Consider the following 20,443-nt stretch of genomic DNA (forward strand, 5'->3'; position numbering starts at 1 on the left):
CATCCATATATTTTTAATAGTTTGTTTGCAATACCTGTTGTGCTTACTTATTTGCTGAAAGACATTTGCTCTCAGATTTTTCCATTCTATGTCTGGCAGTGACATTTGTTACACTAAACCGTAAGACTTCCTTCACCACTGCCTCTTCTTTATTTCCAGGTTCCTGAATTAAACCCAGAAATAGTTATCAGTCTGTCACATATGTAATCATAGCGAGTTCCTCCAGCTGTATTTTTTCAGTAAGCATCTTTACACAGTATTGCATCCAGAGGGTTCTTGAGTATCTCCAGTGAGGGAGATTCCACAACCTCTCTAGACAATCTCTTCCAGTGCAGGATCACCTGCACAGTTAAGAAGTTCTTCCCCAGGAACTCCCTATGCATCCATCTCTGCCTGTTGCCTCTTGCCTCATTGCTTGGCAACACTGAGAAGAGCCTGGTCTGTGCTCTTAACACCTTCCCTTCAGATGCTTACATACATTGATGCCCTCTGGTCATCCTCATGGCCCCCCTCTGGACCCTCTCAAACATTCTCTTTATGTGGGGCCCCCAGAGCTGGGTGCATCTCTCCAAGTGGGATACCATGAACATGGAGAAGATAGTGAGAATCACCTTCCTTGACATCACAAGTGGGAGCCCAGCTTGTCTGTCATGGAAAGGCCTGAGCCAAAGGAGAGCACTGCTTGTAGAGGGAACTGAGAGCTCTTTATCAGTTGACAGATTTAATTTGAGCACGTATGGTTTGATATAGTAAAAATGCTGATCACTCTGAGCAGAGCTTACAATGTCCTATCATAACCAAAAAGTGCAGTTGAAGCCCAAACCCTAGAACCTCATCTGTCTGCATGATGTCTGAGGCCACTGATTTCAAAAGAAAAACAAGATTATTTTTGTTGTGCATGGCTCTTCTTCAGACTCTTGCATTGATTCTGCTATGCAGGAACTGCTTAATGGGCTGAATGAGTGTGTGCCCAGCAGACTTGCTTTTAGACCCTTGTACCCGAAGGGAAGACTTCACTGTGTGGTGGTTCATTAAATGAGTTAATCCATAAATTAATCAATGTAAACCAGTGCAAATTAATAATAGCCAATAAAGTGGCAAAAAGTGGGAAGTGTTGCAGGTTTGATCGGCTTGTTTCCTAAGCATTTATTTGGAATCATGACAGATACTCCACAGAGGCTAGCTTCTGTAATTTGTCGGATTTCTTTAGGGACTCTTGTCAATGCAATGTAAATCCACACTGTGACATAAAACAACTGTGTATGTATTTCATATGCTGAGGATATTGCAAAAATTACTGACCAAAATGAGCCTACCTTCTTCTTACCCCAATTCATGCAAGGAATGAGATGCAGGGGCTGCAGACTCTATACTTCTCAGATAGGATGTGCATAGAAAAAATATTGCTGGAAAGTGAGGCAAAATTGAACTGATATTTCTCCAGAATTTTGTATTTTTATTTATTTCTCCTTGCAACTGAAAATTCGAAATCCTTAGCTTCTAATGAGATCCTTGGCAAAACAGCTCTATGTAAATGTGAGATAAACATGTAAGAACAGATATGCTATGAGTTTTGAAACAAGTTTGTTTTACAAGTTGGTTAAACAAGTTTGTTTATAGGTGGATTTTTCCAGTATTCTCAAAGGGGGAAAAAAAAGGTCAATTTTTTTTAACAGATATATTCATCTATATTTTTCACATATTGTAGCAGATGTGATTGTGCAAGTTTGTGATGTGTGCACACGAAGATGCATACAGAGTAAAAGTATTATTTCTTATGAAGAAATGACTGGAAATACTGCCTTATGTCACTATTTGCAAGAAAAAGAGCAGACCACACTTTCTGACTGGCTTTCTCTAACCAACACAGGAAATAGGATTTTACAACATAGAACTGAAGAGAATCAACACTTCACTAAGTCATGATTTTGCCAGCATGGGACCATGGGGAGTGGGAGAGCAAAAACCAAGGAACATGAATGGCAAAGGAGCTCTCTCTCTCAAGCTCCTTTGGCATGTCTTTTCTTTCATTTTTTGGTCAAAGTCTGAGTCTTGCTTTAGTACATATGGTCTTTGTTATTAATGTCTTTGTTTTTCATGCAGAGAAGAAAAATGCTTTTAAACACTGTGTATGTGTTTTAAATGGGTGTCACTACCAAACTCACTGTCAATAGCTAGTCTTACTTAACCAGCTATAAAATACCGTGAGTTAGGGCTCTTAGTTGAGACTGGAAAAATCCAAGATAATTACCATAATAGGCTCAAGATCTCTGAGACTGAGGGCTTTAGAAGGCAGAGAAAATTGGGGACATATGTGTTCTGTCTGTAAGATTGTTCTATATAGGATATGGAGAAACGGAAATGACAGGCATTTTGCAATGTACAGTAGCATTCATCATAGAAAGAACATATGCATTTGTTTGTCAGAAGAAATGAAGTAAAAAATGACACTTAATTGGAGCTGACATAAAATGGCCTCATTAGCAGTACAAATAATATATGTGTGTAGCTTGGTTGTCAATAGGAGCAAAACATATTTTTTCTGACAGATGTATTAGTGTCTTTTAAGATTCATGTCAAGTTTTCAGTCAGGTTCACTCATTTAAAGAATGCCTTTTTTTTCTTGTTTATTTATTTTTTTTTTGAATATGAAAGGTTGAACTGTAAATAATGTGTGTTTCCAGGGTGCTGTGATAACACCAACAATGGACCACACTATGTCAATGCAGCCAGCAAGCATGATGGGCCCTCTGACCCAACAGATGAACCACCTTTCCTTGGGCACAACAGGAACGGTAAGATCACACTTTTTTTTCTCTATTGCACAGCATCTCTTGCTTACTGATTTTCCTAAGGTAATTGGCTACTCTTCAGTGCTTTTGGTGGTGAAATGAGGGCTTCATCATCATACAGTAAGCATCAGCTATTACAGAACAGAAATGACAAAGTAGCATGAGTAGTAAAATGGTAGGCCCACAAAACCTGATCTGTATTTAAAAAGAATTATCTGTACTAGTTCTCATGTAGTTATGGAAGTACTGCTCTATCAATTTATTTTTAAATTGTTTGCTTGTCAGTCGAGAAAGTTTCATACCACTGGGACCAGGAGTTCTGCCTTTGTGGTAGGATCCACTGCTCACTTCAAACCATAGCAGCCAACCATATGTATTTGTTCCAGGCTTAGAAATGGGATTTTTGGTCAAGGCCAGCTGTGTTTCTAGTATATCATATTTAAATATACATATTTCAACAACTGTTTTCAAATTTTCTTTTTCAACTGTGTCAGTCATACTCAGTTAACTCCCCCAGAGTCAGAGAAAGGCAAAAAACCATTCTTAATTAAAATCCTTTAAGCTCTCTGAAAAGTTCCTAAAATACAGCAACTGCAGACCATAAATGGTGGTTTGATATGTGAATGTGGGCACATTGCATGTAATGTAAATTTTTGCAAAAGTCAGGCATACATATTACACTTCTGTTCCTTTAGTACACATGCCATTTATGTAATAATTACATGAAACATATAATTACAGAACATGCTCTGTTATGCACTTACCCTTTTTTTCACCACTGTTCTACTTGATACTAATCCATAGAAACACATTTTCCCAACTTTTTTTTTAGTTGAATAAGATATTTAATGCAGTTGCATCTGTACAAAGTTATTTAAGTCACTGTGTTGGCTCTCTTCCTGATCTCTTATCTTCTGCTGCTTCGTCCTTATCTGTTGAATTTAATTCTAATTCCAGTGTCTCTCCCCACTTCTTTAAAAAATCTCAGTTAAGATCTAAGAGTTCTGTACTTTTTTCCTGACAAAACTTAAATATGATGGTTCATTGTTTATTCCTGGCATTTTAAATGTTGCATCCAATGATCAAAAGAAGTAGGAATTGCATGACAAAGTTAATCTCAGCATTTTCCCCTTCATGAAATTGAAGGAAATACTTGGTCTAGTGAGAATTTCTGCATGTGTAATTATTGTGGTTCCAAAGCTTGTTTAAAAGTTAAGGCAAGGAAATGGAAAATGAATTCTGATTATGCTGTTGGGCAACTCCTATGAATTTCTTCCTCTGCCTGTCATTTTTAATTCCATAACATTTAACAGACAGTGTCTTCTGTGCTCATTGTCTCACAATCTTAATGCAAACTAGAAGATTCCCTGTTAATGTTCTCTTCTTGCTTGAGACCACTGTTGCAGTGCTTACAGTAACAAATCCATCTGGGGAGTCGGGCAAAGGACTCTGAGAGGCAGTGGGTCATCTGGTGGGTGACAATGAGATCCTGAACTCATGGTACTGCAACTAAATGAAAATCTTTCTGTTCTTTTCCTAGCTCTTTACACAGTTTTATCTTTCAAGGTCGCAGCATTCCCTGTGATAATTTGTTAAAATTCATTCAGAGGTATACCATAAAGGTTTATGTTTGCTATCTGTAAAACTCCTAAGTCATTTGCAGAAAACTTAAAGAGCAAGAAAGAGTAAAAAATTGATAAGTGCTACAATATCCATAGGCTTTCTAAATATCTCAAATGACACCCTATTTTATCCCATACAAGATTTCTCTTAGATAAAAACAGCATCAGCACCATATTCAGTTTAAATGCTCATGCAAGCAGTATAATCATGGATGTCATAGAGAGTTTCTTCTGTTGGGAATTCCTCCTATCAGAAATTACAATTTGGGCTGCCAGTAGCAGTTTTGCTGGATGTATCCATCCAGACATGAAATTCATTCTTCAGCATGTATTCTGTTACAGAAAAAAAAAAAAAAAAGAAAAAGAAAAAAGAAAAAAAATTGGGGAACATGAGCTATTTAGAAATTTGATTTATTTAGAGATATTTTTACTTCATTTATTTGGAATTCTGAGTTTTGGTCCAGAGAGAGGAGCATTGAGAGCATAAAGCATGAAGAATTGTGCCAAGTCCAAGCCTTACTACTGTGAGTACCTCAGCAGGACTAGGTTTTATGGGAGATAAAAGATATAAATGATACATTTCTGTTATGAATATATTTTTCAATTTTATCCTTAAAACTGTGCAACAGAGTGCAATAAAGAGCCACCAGCTACCTTTCAAGAAACCAGCCAGATTTTTTTAGGAAAACAAGACAAAAAGTCACAAATAATTCTACTCAAATAATTCTACTCACTATTGGCAGTAACTCTGTCCCAATTTAATTTAAAAGCTTGCAGTATGCAAAGCAGATTTTATTGGAAGGGTTTCATATGTTCATTTCCTTAGACAAAGCATTTTGCTAATTAACATAACATATTTTTCAGCCGAAACAGACCCCTGTGGTCACTTAAGTGAGAGTTGACTTCAAAACCACCTCCACACTTGCCTGATTCAGGATGAACACTGGGTTCCTAAAACATTGCTTCAACAGAAAATCCATTCTCTAGTGAGTGAGCTAAAGAAATAGCATAAAGGTCTATGCATCTTCGTATCTTGTGGGAATTACTCAGCCTTTTGATGTTCCTTAAAACGTTGAAGTACTCTGTCCAGGCTGGAGCCATTCCATCTCCCTTCACAGAGGGAGCCATTCCATCTCCCTTCACTCTTTAGCTCCGTGGTGAGGCGAGAGACCTGAGTAACAGCAGCCTCTGCCATTTTGTGCCTTGACTCCAAAAACTGGATTTGAGCTTTGATCTCTCAGCCCTGAAGCACGCATTAAAGCCCTTGGGAATCCAGGGGCAGCTGCCTCCATCCACTTTTTTATTTGGCCACCAGCCCAGGTCAGGCTTCATGCTGCTGGGGTGTTCACTTCCATCGGGGAGCTTCCAATTCAGCAGTCAAAACAAAGCAGTTTTCCTGTAGAGTCACTCATGGTCAGCTGCATTTCCCTTGTGCTGGGTAAAGCCTTCCCCCCAAAACCCAAATAATTTTGTTTAGGAAACTATTTGCCATTAATAGGGACAACAACTTTTCTTTCTATCCAAATTCCCAAAAAATGCTTATTTAATTTCATTTAATTATATTTTTAACACTCTTAATTCTTATCTATTATTGAATTGTCTACATAAAATTAGACATCTCTGCTATACCAAGCACTCCCCAATCAGGAGGATGCCTAAGCAGGCTATCAAGATGCCTGGAAAAGCTGCAAATCCATCTTTGCTTGCTTCCAATGCCAAAAAATTATACAGGGCACTGGAGGGACAGAGGAGGTGAAGGTGTGCCATTTATGGCATCTCAACCCTATGTTCCTGTGTTGTGAGAGAAACTGGTACAGCATTTGCATGTCCCAGTTACTGTGCTTTGTGCTTTATCCACCAAGAACATAATTCTTTTTTGCCTTTATGAAAATCAAATTGATTTCTGCCGGTGAAAATACAGTTTTTGTTGCTGATGAATTGAGAGGCACATGCACTGCTCTGATCACTTCCCCATTCTGCTTGAAATCTGGAGTTAAGCAGACAATCTGCCAGAGGGGTGATTTCTGTCGTATTTATATGTATTTTTCATAGACACCTCTTCACTCAGAATGAGCAAAAAGCATTTACATGGGTGTGCTAGCTGTGGGCAAATACATAAAGAAAACCCAAGCTTAAATTATGTCAAGATTACAGCAAGAAAGCAATAGCTCTGAATATTCTGATTAAGGCTGACAACCCAGTCTCAGCTCCTACAATTGTATTAAAATGAAATTTTAATGCCAGAAGGCATAATGTGAAGATAGACAAGAGTTTTATGGCTTGATTTTTTTTCCCTAGTTTATTATTATTTATTATAGTAAGTCATGTTTTTCCTATGTGATATTCACCTACAATTAGGTCTGCTATTAAAAAAGGTACTCTAGAGGGAGAATAGAGTGTGTGTCTGTAAGGGCAACACTGAAAGAGCGGCATTAGTATGTGTTTAATAATGTATAGAGGCTGGAATTGTTCCATCATCAGCCTATCACTCAAAATGCTTCCAATACAGCCATTGATCTGACATCTCTTTCGTGGTTTAATAACATTTTGATTGATGCCTGTGTGGATATAAAACAAAAACCTTTAGAAATGTAAAAACTGAGCAGTTTGATCACTGCTTTCAGTTATTGCTCCTTGGCACTTCCAAGTTTGGCCATCAGCAGAAATAATGTGCCTTTTCGGTGGGAAGAAGATTTGCTTTATTCTTTTTCCTCTGCTTGTCATTCCTGAAGGAAGTTTGCTGTTCTGCACTTTCTTGATTGGGGTTTCACTCACCTCCCTAGTGTTAGCATCCATTTCAGACACTGCTTGGGTTCCAGTTTCATTCAATAGTTTGAGGCAGCCTTTGTTAGTCCTCATAGGCAGAGGGGTAACTCCAGCTTTTTTCCCCTCTCCTTTGGAACTGCCTTAGTGTAGCCTTGTTTCATTTTAAACCTTTGAGGCCAATGGAAGAGTGAGTAGAAGCCAGGTTTTTTACTCAAGCTGGTAGTTCAACTGGGCTCCTTAATTGTTCTTCACACTTGATGTTCACTCTGCTTTCAGTTTCTAATTTAAAAACTTGATAGGCAACTTACAAAATAAACCCTCCATTGCACTTTTTAAACAGCAACAAGAACAAACAAGAAAAAAAGTTTAATTGTTCCAGATACTCTCTATTAAAAATGCAGTTAGGTGAATGAATTGCAGTGACATAATGTGGGATCCTGTTGAAACTGCAAACTACCTTAACTCAGCTTTCCTGGTTTATAGTATCACCAGAATTTCTCAGTGGAATAGCAGGCTTGTTATGCAGGTACATCAGTCTTATCTTTCACTTTGTTAGTTCTTTTTGTTGCCAGCAAGGCTTGATGATATCTCCAGAACCCTTCAATGGAACAACAAGCTTGTTATAGGTTTTTTATCTTTTATTTCCTTTGGATACTCCATGGTCACTGGTGGTTTAAAATGTCACCTGAAGGCCTCAGCAGAATAACTGCTTTGTTAGATAGGGTTGCTTTTTTCCCCTGTTTAATCTCCTATTCTATTTGCAGATACTACAGCTACATGGAGCTGAAACACCATCACATTCCCCTCATGTTCAGATTCTTGTTCAAGAACTACTCTCTGTTATTCTAATTGTGTGTCACAAGGTCCTTGGAGAGCTACAGGAGCAAAGTTTCTTTGCAGTCTTGTGCCTTTCACGTTATCAGGTGTTAATCTTAGAGCTCTTTTATTTTATTTATTGACTGACAGTTTCAGTTACTGTTTGTGTGGAAAACATAGGATTGAACCCATTTCAAATGAAATAGCCTAGTTCAGGCTGAAACTAAGATCTTCCTTATACTTTTACTCAGCCAAAGTCCAGGGCAAATGTCCAGCTCCACGATTAACAACATGGAGCTGTCTGGGGCAGGACATCCATTTAAAGACAATTGATTCTGGTTAGAAGGGAGAAGATCAGCATAAATTCTTGTGAGATTTATAAAAAACAAGTAACTCCTCCTGCACCTTTTTTCCCAAACATTCTCTTGAAAAGCAGTTCCAATTTACCTCATGTAATTTGAGATAAAAAGGAGCACTCAGTGAAAAGCACCAGATTCTAAGCAGTCAACAGCAGTCAACTCTCGTGTAGATGAGACTCTTTCTGCTCATCTGTTTCAACAGGGATTCCACAGTCTATGTATGACCATAGCTGTGGCTAGATGGTTTTTTTGAATGAATAGAGTTTATAAAATCATATCTCTGTAGTGTTCCCCCTTCTCTTCAGAATTCAGCTCTACCTTCCTGCCATTTGTTAGTAGTGGCTTTCTGTTTGCCATTATGTGCAAGTGTTCCAATCTTCAAAGCCACTACCTCTCATAGGCAGGAAGGGAAGATGTAAAAGGTGAATAAACATAGATGGAGGGAATTCCATTTTTGGCCCATGCACCACTTCATCTGAGCCCAGCAGGTCAGTAGCTTTTATTCTGTGTTAAATTTTACCTTCGCACAACACTTCCACAAATTAACCAAGAGCTTTTGTTGCCTCTCTTTGAGGTATCAGCTACTGACTCAAAGTGACATTAGCCCAGATTCCCTTTCAGAGAAGGAATCAACTCCCTGATTGTGGTGATAAAAATACACATCAACACAAAGCAACAGTGATGGATCAGCCAAGCAAAAAGTATCAGCCAGAAAAGCCCTAACTAATATAACTTCATTTTCATCATAAAACTAACCTCATTCATATAATTGATTTGCAGATGATTTTTCATATCTTTAAGCTAGAACATTTAGAGATTTGTTTCTCACATATTTTCTTAAATATGACTGCTGCAGTTCCTTTTGGGATTTCTAGAAGTGCCACCTGGTGAATGAGGGTGCAGTTCAAAGCCACCTCTTCCAAGCATGTTGTATTTTTGTTTAGTGATAGTCATGTGGTGCATATAGAATGAACTTTTTATTTTGTAGTAATGAATAGGAGCTAAAAGACATAAAACTAGTAGTATCTGACATAAATTTAGTGGTCTGCAGAATATCCCCCCCCAAAAGGCTCATCTGTAGTCATACTCCCAGAAATTTTTGTTGATATCTCTCCTACAGATGAACCAAGATTGCAAACTCATTTTTTAACTGCTAGTAGGTCATATACCTAAATACTTGGAATTTCAAGAGGAAAAATAAAATGTTCACACATTTTCTTGTGAAATTGTGCTGGTGCTGTAAATGACAGGGCAAGTTTTGGGAAGAGAAAGAATCTCTTTATTTAGCAGATAGGGAGGTAGAAGAGAGGAACAAATAATAAGTTTAAAAAAAATCCTGGACATTATTCTAGGTTTGAAACATCCCCACCACACTGCAGCTGACAAACTCAATAAGAGGTGGAAAACAAGAGTACTGTAAATGTCAGGTCTGTCATCTCTATTTTCTTGATATGATTCTCTTTTGTAAATGTGTTCCATTTTTCAATCAAGAAGAGAACTCTTTGCCTTATTAAAATGTTGTTTTTATTGTACTGCCTGTGTTTAAACAAGGCTTGGGTAATTCTGACTGAAATGAGGAATATGCTTTCCAGAGAATAATAAATCCAAATATAAGAGGTGAAGACAAGCTCTGTGTGGGATCTGCAATACAGGACAAGTTTGAGGATCTTAGAGAGGTGAAGGGTGTTTTTCAAAACTGTGGCCATGTGAAAAGCAAGTGTCTCCCAGAGATGCTGCTTCCACAGCTCCTCTCTGCCAAGAGCTGGGAAGCAGATCTGTGGTCATTTCTCTCCATATGCAAGTGCACACAAACACATCAAGAAGTCTTGAAATCCTTGAAGAAAAGAACATGATAAATTATATGGGAAACCAGCTAGTTTATCCTAAGAACTGGTGCAGTCCTTCCCACAATATCTTTTAGGTCTAAGGTGAAGCACTTGAACTGTATCAACTCTCTCCGTGTGAGAGCTAAACTTTAGCTGAAAGAAAAGGGTGCGAAGGTGACAGACAACAGTGGTTTACAACACAACTTAGGTGCATGAAGGGTATCCCTGGAAAGGAAAAGAAATTTTAGTGGCGCTAACAAAAAGGCTATGAAAGTAGAATAGAGAAAGCATAACTTTAATGTGCTGCAGAAGACATTGAGAGCTAGACTAGTGTTTGGAATGAAGCATAGAAAGTTCAATGTTTGGGATGTCTAGAACTCAACTGGACTTTAAAATCCACAGGAGGAATTTCTAGGTGTTGACACAAATCCAGAGCAGTCTAATAGCCCTTTTTCATCTCCGACCTCTGTTTTTCATTAGAAAGAGACATTGTTATTTGAGTTCAAAGCAAGTAATATTCATTTAAGTACAGAGACTTCAGGATATTATAAAAACTTTCAAAAATGTTTATGATGTACCAAGATTCAGAAAAGAGCTGTGCATCAAAATAACATTTTATTTGCAATGTCTGAGGTTTACAGTCAAAGAATAAACATATGTTGCAACTGAACATTCACAGTATTGTCTTACTAAAAAGCATTTGGAATCAAGAGGTAAGACTGATTAATTTCAACATGTTTTGTGTGATTAGTAAGTATACTGAACTCTTTAGATTATTTTTTTTTCTTTCCAATAAGATGGGTAAATTTTGTTAAGCAAAATGTTTCTACTCTGAGCAGCAACCTTTGAATTATATTTCCCATGTTCTTTCATAAGGGAATTTTTTTTAGTTCAAGAGGTATTGGAACTTCACAGAAACACTAGATTGCAGGTGTTGCAGTGTTTTGGAAGGTGTCCTGTTGCCATGTTACTGAAAACACATAGAATGGAGTTGAAAATTAATTTAATCTGAAAGATGTTCAGTATTTTACATATTTTAATCACAGTGGAAGAGATAATATAACATGTGTATTGGACAAAGTCCTGGGCCTACAGCTGCTCACAAAAATAAAATTCCATTGAATTTCACTGCCTTTTCCTATATCATATCCCACTGAATCTCAGCTCACAGTGCATTTCACAGTTAATCCGCATGGCTTATCAGATGGTTGGCAAACTGGTACCCCAAAGGTTTAAACTTCCTGTAAGACAAATTACCAGTGCTTTTGAGGTATCTTTCTTATTTTCTTTTGGAAAGAGCAGCCTGTTCAGGGTTCACTCATTTCTGAAGCAAGGTTAAATGAAGGAGCTAAAGGTACAGGCTTCATACATTGTGCAAGACACTGGTATCCTGTATATACAATGATTTCAGCCTGAAGTTCTCAGAAAAGAATAGGCTTGGTTCAAATTATTTACAAATCTATAGGGAGCTGCTGATGGCAATAACCTCTATGCCCTCTGATGGTATTTTATTATCTGTGAGTTATAGGTGTTTCTATGTCAGAGCTTGGAGGCTGTAGAATACTCTTGCCCCTGAAAGACTCAATTTGGGAGGAGATTTCTGCTATAACTAATATTTACTATGAAACATCTCAGTCAGCACTTTTCATTGAGCTGTAGCAAGGGGTTTGAGAGCAGCTGTGTTGAATGAATTTGGGAGTTTGCTGAATTGAATTGTTTTTCTAGCAAGGTGATGAACTGTTGAACTCAGCAGATTTCTACTGTGTGGCAGAGGTGAGCAACACCTCATCGGGATGGGTCTGGGGATCGCTCGTATCCAGAGGCACATCCTTTTCTGGTTCCATGAAGGACTGCTCTATCCTTTGTGACATTTTATGACTTTTGAATGTGATATACTCACCTGTATGCTTCTAATTTTGCCTTTTTAATATTAGTAGTTGTTATACAGCAACAGAAAATTTAAGACTTTAGTATCTAAGTGTCCAAATTATGGCGCATTTGCCAACCTCAACTCCCGGTTCTCCTTTGCTGTGTTTCCCTCGGGGGTTCCTCTTAAATCAATATAATATTTATATGACACAAACTGATTCCACTGATGCAAGAGCTTCATGCTGTTTGTGTTCTCTGGCTTGTGAAGCACAGCTGTGTGCAGTGTTTGCAGAATAGACCAAAGGTGCTATGATTTCCAATGTGATTTTTTTTTTTCCAACTGCTCAGGCACCTGACTTCTCCCTTCCTCCTGTTTACTGTAATTTTGCTCTGCTGCCAGCCTTTTCCACCTGAATCACCTGCATTTGACTGAAAAATGAGTTGTATTTGTTCTTTTCTCAATTGCTATTTTTGATAGTGCAAACCAGAGTGACAAAAATACAGTAACAAGGGGATGTGAATTGGGCTATGATGATATTCCCACAGATAACCTTGCCTAGTTTATCCACAGAATCAAAATTAGTGCTCAGAATTTTAGTGTTCAAAGATAACTTTTAAACAAAAGCTATTTTGCTAACTTTCTTTTAACATACAAATGCTCCTAACTAGCTTTAGTACAATTGATTTCCTCTGAAGACAATGGACTTATCTCAGAGCCTTTAGTTTTCTGAAAATAAATGGTTGTTCCAACAAAATGGCCATAATTTGATTGATTGATATTATTTTCCTACACACATGCTATAAGATTATTGTATTACATGAAGTTTATCCATAACTAAAAAATGCAAGTAGCAACAATTTCAGATTTCCTCGATGTCTTAGGGGACATAAGGAAATTGTAGCAAAAAAATTCCACTCAGTGTGTGGCCATTGGTTGAAGAAGTAGGTTTCCTTATTTTATTTGCACCCGAACAGTACTGACAGCAGAAGACCACTGACCTTGCTGAAATCTTTATCCTTTGTTTAAAACTGAGTGCAACAGAATTAGAAATCCGAAAATGATTGATGGAACAATTTACAGTAATTAATCTGCGACAGAAGGCAAAGAAAATAATACATTTCAAGGCTTATAAATCCACTTTTGTCTTTCATTAGTTTTGATACAAATGTCATGAGCAGTCTTATATTTTTTTGCATTTCAAAACAGAAAAATATGGCTTAAGTACCATGGCATCATCTTGAGCTCATTTTTAATATTAGATTTTTACTTTATTGCATACACTATTGGATATGTGTTCCAAGGACTCTTAATTATATGATTGCAATTACAAGTTTGGCACAGAAGTGTAAAGTATTAATGTCTCTTGTCTATAATTGTTATACAGAGATCTTTGCAGGCAGAGTTGATCCTATTGTAAGCTAAGAAATTTCAGTACTTACTGATAGTTTGAAGCACATTTTTTAGGCAGTTCAGTTAGTTCAGTTTATGAAGCCATGGCATTTCTATGGAAGTATTTTAACTCCATCTGCACACATCCTGCAGATTTATGGTGAACATTTCTTCTTTTTCTTTTTCTTTTTTTTTTTTTTCCCTAAGGTGCAAATTATACAGGAGGGAATCTGTAGCATTTGCTTTTCCTCCCAAACACAACAGGACTCCAGTCTTTTCAGAGACATCCTGAGGCAGAGAACAACTGACAAATAGCAACAGCAGCACCTATAAAGCATTTTAGATCATCAAGGTGTTTTAAAAATACTAATTAAACCTTATAGCATCTCTTGCATAAATAATCATATTAATGCAAGTTCTTCAATTCCCTCTGAGGTAAATTACCTCTGTACTGTGTAGCCTTTCTTAGAGTATGGACAGCAACTCCTGTTCTAAACCCAGGGGTGCTCAGCTGTACATTTGAGGCAAAGCCCAAAATCTCAGTGTGATGGACTGCCATAAGCTGTTCTGGTCAAGGCAGCTGAACTAATTGGCCCATTCTTCTCAGTAAGAAAAGAGAAGAATTTACCAGTTGAAGTTAGATTTGGCTTTACTGTCTAGCAGTGAATCTTAATTGCTTCTTGCTGAATAGTGTGTAATAATCTGTCCTCTATATTAATAATAATGAAAAATATTTCAAAATAGAATTTTGCAGTTAACTCAGTGTTCTAAATTCCCATATCAAATTATATCATGAATGTCAAATTTTGGGATTTGTATTTCCCTGAGTTCACTAGCAGTATGGACAGCTGTGTCTTGGTGGTTGTATTTAATGTTTTTAATCTTGCTCTGTTTTCATCTTCATGCTCCATGTAGTGTTTCTCATGATCTTCACAACAAACAAAAAAAGTCCCAGTCCTGAGGCAAGGATGACAGTTAAGCAGATGCTGTTTCAGTTCACAATTACCATTCCTTCCAGGCTGTTAGGGGATATTACAGCTGGGCAGGCTGGCAAACCATCCCCCCCACACACCCTCCCATCTTAAGATTAAATTTGTTGTCCCTGACTTCAGCCATTAAGTGTGAGGAATCTGCAAATGCCCTTATTCAGCTTCAGGAATAGCCAATTTTATACTTTCTAAGTGTTAATGCTGCTAATTTGTATTTCAGCAGTGTGGCCTGTGAGTTCGGTGTAACACTTGTATGTCAGCAGCGATCCTTCTCTGTAAGGTGAATCATGCAAAGTCCTGTGGCTTTAAAGTGTTGATATAAATTTATTTGACAGAAAAATGGCCACTTTGTCATCTCTGTCATATTCTTGGACAAGGAAATCTGTGGTGCAGTTAGGACTTTGTGCAAATATTTGCACAGCACTTAATCTTTTTTTTTTTTCACATATATTGTGTATAAAAGGAAAGGAGAAAGGGAACATTATGCTGATCAGTGCGTGCCAGTGCAGAATGAAGATGTCTGAGCTTTCCAGTCAGTCCATGTGCCAGAGCCAGAAGTGCATCAAAGAACCAGAATGGATAACCTAGCCTAGAAATAGATACTCTGCAAGATCCTCCTGAGAAGAACAATTCCCTGACTAGGCTGGCATTTAGAAGAGGCCAGAATTGCTTGCCTGCACAGGCTGGGGTGCATTTGTGCAGCATTTGTTCCTTTTCGCATGATTGGAGCAGAGGGATCAGAAGAGCTCACTGAGGACTCCTGTTAGGGCCTGTGTGGAATATTTTAAATATATGCCTTTAAGGAAAGCTGAAGATGATTAAATTTCAGTTTGATAAATGTAGATGTGCTTTCTCAGCTTTGGTTCTTATTTTTTTTTCTGGCACTGTATGTTTCATCCATGCCTTGTCACCAATAATATTTAAGAGAAATACATCTCTCACCTTTGCCTCCTGATCTCATGATGAAGGGAAGGGTTGAAGGTGTTCATTTAAAGCACATGGAGGAGAAAGTGTTACAGCCTTTCTTTCTATTCCCAAGTATCTGTAAAGAATCAGTGGTGTCCTATAGAGGAAAGCTAAATCTGCCCTAAAACAGATTTGGGAGAGTACAAGACACTCTCTCCTGCTGACCTTATCAGTTATTATAGTTTGCTGTCATTGACAGAAATTTTCTGTTAATCTGGAATTCCATTTGAGAGGATGAAGTATGGTAGATTTTTTTGTCAGTTTTAATGTTCCAGAGTGATTTATTATGTGAAATTAATATATTATTTACAGTATATCTACACCTCTGGCTGTGCATTGTGACACAGTCAAGGAATCTTGTTCTCTCTTAGAACATCAATCTCCAAGCTCTATTCATTTATTTGCCATCTGGATCATCTATCTTGTACCATTTTCAAGCTGTTACTATGCAGCCACTGAAAAAGGGATGAAAAACTGTCTCTAAACTTTGTATTTCATTCAGATATAAATTTGAAAAATTCTATGACAACAGGATTAAACATGTAGGAATTGCATATTGAAACATCTTAGAGGATATTCCAGACCATCCTTCTGTAAATGGAGCAGTGCATCTCTTGGTACATTTTTTTGTTTCCTCTCCTTTTTGACAAGTAGCTCATCAGTCTACAGCATTTCCTTTCTCTCTCTCTGGAAATGGTTTTTAAATGTGCACTGCTGCAAAACCTTCCTTAGAGCCAGTCATGACTGGGAATTTTCTTTCTTCCCCTCTGCCCAGCCTTATCTTTCTTTATCTTGAATTTGCCTTTGGGGCCAGACTTAGCCACGTTTCTGAGCTGGATGCAAAGTTTCTCAATCCCTCACTCCCAGGTCTGCTCCCACCCCAGGGAGGCACAGCCTCGCAGAGCTTGTGAGTGACACCGTAATACATTGCCTGGATGGGAGCTGACAGTGCCCTGAGAAATATGACAGTACCTCTGCCCTTGATCAGGCTTCCCATTTGAAAGTTTTCATTTTGGTAATTACATCCTTCCCAGATAGTAGCCCTAGTCATTGATCACACTAATATCATTATAACTGATTCCTGTAAGTCACCTTTTAAAGACACTTTCTATGGTTTCTTTTCCCCCTATATCTTCTTCCTCTGCCATCACAGGATAAGACTTTTTCTGTCTACCCTTCATCTGATTGATTGGAAATGCCAAATACTTCCTTTAGGTATGGCCTGGTGATATACACATCACATTTCTTCCCTTGGGATCTTAATCAGAACAAGTAATGGCCTTTAGCTTTTCTCATTAGCAAAATGGAAAAGCACCATACCCAATCCATTAGAAATACAGCACTGTAATATGAATTTATAGGAAAATGGCTGCATGCCAGCAGACAGGGAGTGAGTTTACCTTAAAGGATTTTCAGGGGAAAAAAAAAAGAAAAAAGAAAGAAAAAGTCACCCTTTCTGTCTGGCTTGCAAACATTTTGAGCCATTACTTATCATGCCTGTCTGTCAGGCATTTTGCTGTTGCTCCTTAAGTGCTGTTTGGACATGTCTGTCATAGAAAGGGCATTCATAAGGAGGAAATATGGATGTTTGAACATGGATTTATATTTTCCCCAATCTTGATTCCCTTCCTGGATTATTGTCCTCATAATCTCTATCAGAATTAGAGAGAGGGGAGGAAGTTGTGAAGATTTTGTTATTTAGCTTTGCTTCTAATTTTTCACAGTATGTGCTAACTGAAAAAATGTATCGAAACAACCATTTCAGCATACTCATCTATCAAGCTGAGACTGCTGCTATACTTTTTTTAGCCCTGTCTAAAACTATTTACAATCAGTACAGTGAGAGCAAGGACAAGACTGATTAAGAGATTTTTTTTTTGTCCAATGATGGGAATTGCTTTATATTTGGCCAGGTCTCTATTAACCATAGAAATTATTAAAATTCATACATCAGCACTGAAAAATTTCAGTGCTTGTATTTTCCAGAACTGTAAGAAGGTATTAAAGCACAAATCCATACCAAATGATAATTGTATAAAATTTGAATGCATATGAGGTGATTCTGTCTCCTTTAGAAAGCTAGCAGTGAAAGAACGCAAAGAACAGGCTTGGAATGTTGCTATTCTGCCAGCACTAAGACACATCTGTTTTACTGGCCCCTTCAAGCATTGATCATGTTATTCCTGGTAAAATAACTACTAAGCATACCCATAAAGCTCTATTTAATAGTGTCCTATGAAAAATGAGTACTTGCACTTTTTTATTTTTCAAACAAACCTCATGTTTGCTATGTGCTAAGTTGATCACCTGTAAAAAGTGAGAGTTAAAGCCGAAGCATCAGGCTTGTGATTTTGGCTACTTTGCTTATGGTTCATCAGCTGTGTTGATCACACTTCCCCAACAAAACAGTATCTAATAGGTTAAGAAAATACTATAGGGAAATAGTATGAAAGACCTTCAGGAGCCAAAAATGGGAGGCATTGTAAAGGAACCTCTCTCTAGAAGACAAATTAGTGATTAGATGATAAGACAGGAGGGCTTATGGCAAGGAGGGATGGCTATTTTTTGAGATATTGGGATTATTTCTTTTTTTTCCTTCTTGCATTTTCTGTTTTGTTCTGCTGGTTTTCATTGTTTTGTGGGGCTTTTAAAAAATTTTTGGTATCTTCTTTACCTCTCCCCCTTATCTTTTGGATTGAACAATGACAAATTAGCAGAGATTCGGTATAATTTCTATCACACAAGTTTAGGAGTTCAATGTTGTTAGCAGATCATTACATGGCAGATAAGCTGATGACACAGCAGTATAGTTCAGTCCACTCTACTAAAAGTCAAGGTTTCTCCTTTGATTTTGTAGCCCTATTGCTGATATGATCTAATTCTGTGTCTCAGAGTTCCTTCCACAGCTGATAGTTAACATACCAAGGGGCAGACTGTAATATTCTTACAGCCACATTCTATCAGTAGGGCATTGACTTTAATTTTAAGGTGATCCTTCTTCCACAAGAATTTCAAGAGTTTGTGGAAGTGGAAAGGGAAGATTTCCCCAGAAATGCTCACTACTACCACTTTCCACAGCCCTGCCATGTAAGCAAAGCTAGTGATCATGTAAATACATTTCAAGATTTTGACACAATTTTTATGCCAATGCGAAGCAATATTTTGTACTGCATCACTTTAAAATACTGTAGGTGCACTGAAGTTGGCACCAGCCATTAAAGGTTAGTATTCTCTAGTATCCCCACCCTATCCAAATAGGCATATGGCTTATCCTTTTGCTGAAGTTGCAGATAGATGAAGAGTTGGCCAAGCAACACTCATGGTTTCCAGTTTGTGGGAAATCAATCTTATGAAATTTGGTTTCATTCTGATTTATCTTCTAAAAACTCAGAACAAACCAGAAAGATTCTCCCTTGAGCCAGAAATTCCAAACAGAATTTAATTTTCAGAAACAATGCCTCGTGTTGTTCCCAATACAAAATCTAGTCTGCAAGACCTTGGCAGCTGCCAACTGGCTTAAATGTCCATCTTGGTTTCTGTCAGTTTTCAGGCAGCAGCTGCAAAACACTCCTAGGATTTCATGTTCCAGAGCAGCCTCAGCATGTCCAATGCTTTGGGCAGGCTTCCACACTTTCTATTGGGTCAGCTTACAGGTCTGCTTTCTGAAGGCCAGATTAGTCTGGCAGCCAAGTGAGAAAACCCCAGGAATGTTACTTTGATGAGGCAACTTAGTGGGATTGTCCTGGAAAAAAAAGCAGGGCACTGGCTTGAAGACTGAAGAGGCACTGCCAGTTTCCAGATGTGTGGGAAGAGGTAAGGGCATCCCAGAGCTTCACATGAGGACTGAGATGAAGCAGGGCTCTTGGGTCTTGTAAACTCCCTACTCAACCATATCATCTCTGTGTTGGGCTGCCTGGAAGGCCTGAGTGCGTGATTTGGGGGATGTTTATCCACACATGCCCATGAGCAGGCTGATTTTCCTTGTATCCTTAGGCACAAGGCCCAGCATTTCCCAGAGGGAATGTGTCTTCCCCTGCCTAAGCCTGGACTGGCATGTTCACCATCCATTCAGGAAGGGCAGCTTGCAAGGCATTCCTAATGCCACTGCTGGCTTCCAGGGTAAGCCCCAGAAGGTGACTTGCCCTGGAAGTGCTGTTTCAGGTGTCTGCAAGGTGTGTCAGGCTCACTGAACTGACAGCTTCTCCTCCATCTCTGCATGCAGGCTACTGGTGAACAGCAGTGTTTTTTATGAAGTATTGAAATGGTCCCTGCCCTGCCCTCCCTTCCCACAGTGATGTCTTTCATACTTGACCAAATATTTTGGATTCTAAGGATCTTTTAGACATAAAGGACTGAAGAATATCATGCTTTAGCTGATATTAACAATGTCCAAGGTGTACACTGGTGGTATAATTCCGTTATCTTACTACCTTTCCTCTGCCAGGCATGACTGCCTTTTCATGAAGGAGATGTTGAAATTCTTCCTGTTTCTAGGAAAACTGGAAATACTAACATTCATGTGCCCTTTTGTCTGTTTTTACTGTTCTTTTTGGTTTGGTTTAGCTTCCAGCTAATTGTCCTGGCTTTCATCTGCTTCATTCTTGGACAGCTGGCCCATAAGTTGTCCACTTTTATCCATGGTCTGAAAGAGTAGTGGAAAGTGCATGTGATGATTGATGAGCAACTGTTATTTAAAGAGTCTAAGCAGTTCTCCTTTTGTTTTAACCATACAGCACATTTGCACACTGCAGTCTGCTTCTCTTTAGGCTCTTCAAATTCATGGAGATTTAATAGCATCTAGAAGACATGTTTACCTCTAGAAAACAATTATTTCTGCATATAAATGGATGTGTTATTAATAATAGCTCAGCGTGCTTATATGTTGAGAGATTCACCAACACATTTTATTTTTTTTTTTACTTATGTTGAAAATATGAAAATGTACAGATCAGTTTTCCTTCATCTTACTAGCAGCCATTCATCAGGGACTAATTGGCAGAATTGCAGTTAAATGGAAATGTCTAAGAGTTTCCAACTAAAGGGGTGCA

At 38.1% G+C, this 20,443-nt stretch overlaps 1 protein-coding gene across 12 annotated transcripts in view; it reads left to right on the plus strand.

Annotated features, from left to right (window-relative positions):
• The window catches only part of RBMS3 (RNA binding motif single stranded interacting protein 3), a 707,096-nt gene that overhangs the window by 667,714 nt on the left and 18,939 nt on the right, over nt 1-20,443 (plus strand). For all 12 annotated transcript variants that reach the window (XM_014274144.3, XM_026799147.2, XM_074538955.1 and 9 more), the window contains one exon: nt 2,685-2,795. In XM_014274144.3, the coding sequence (XP_014129619.1) occupies nt 2,685-2,795 (111 nt within the window). The remainder of the gene's footprint in view (nt 1-2,684; nt 2,796-20,443) is intronic.

Source organism: Zonotrichia albicollis, chromosome 1 (assembly GCF_047830755.1).
Source record: "Zonotrichia albicollis isolate bZonAlb1 chromosome 1, bZonAlb1.hap1, whole genome shotgun sequence".
NCBI classification, from domain to species: domain Eukaryota; kingdom Metazoa; phylum Chordata; class Aves; order Passeriformes; family Passerellidae; genus Zonotrichia; species Zonotrichia albicollis.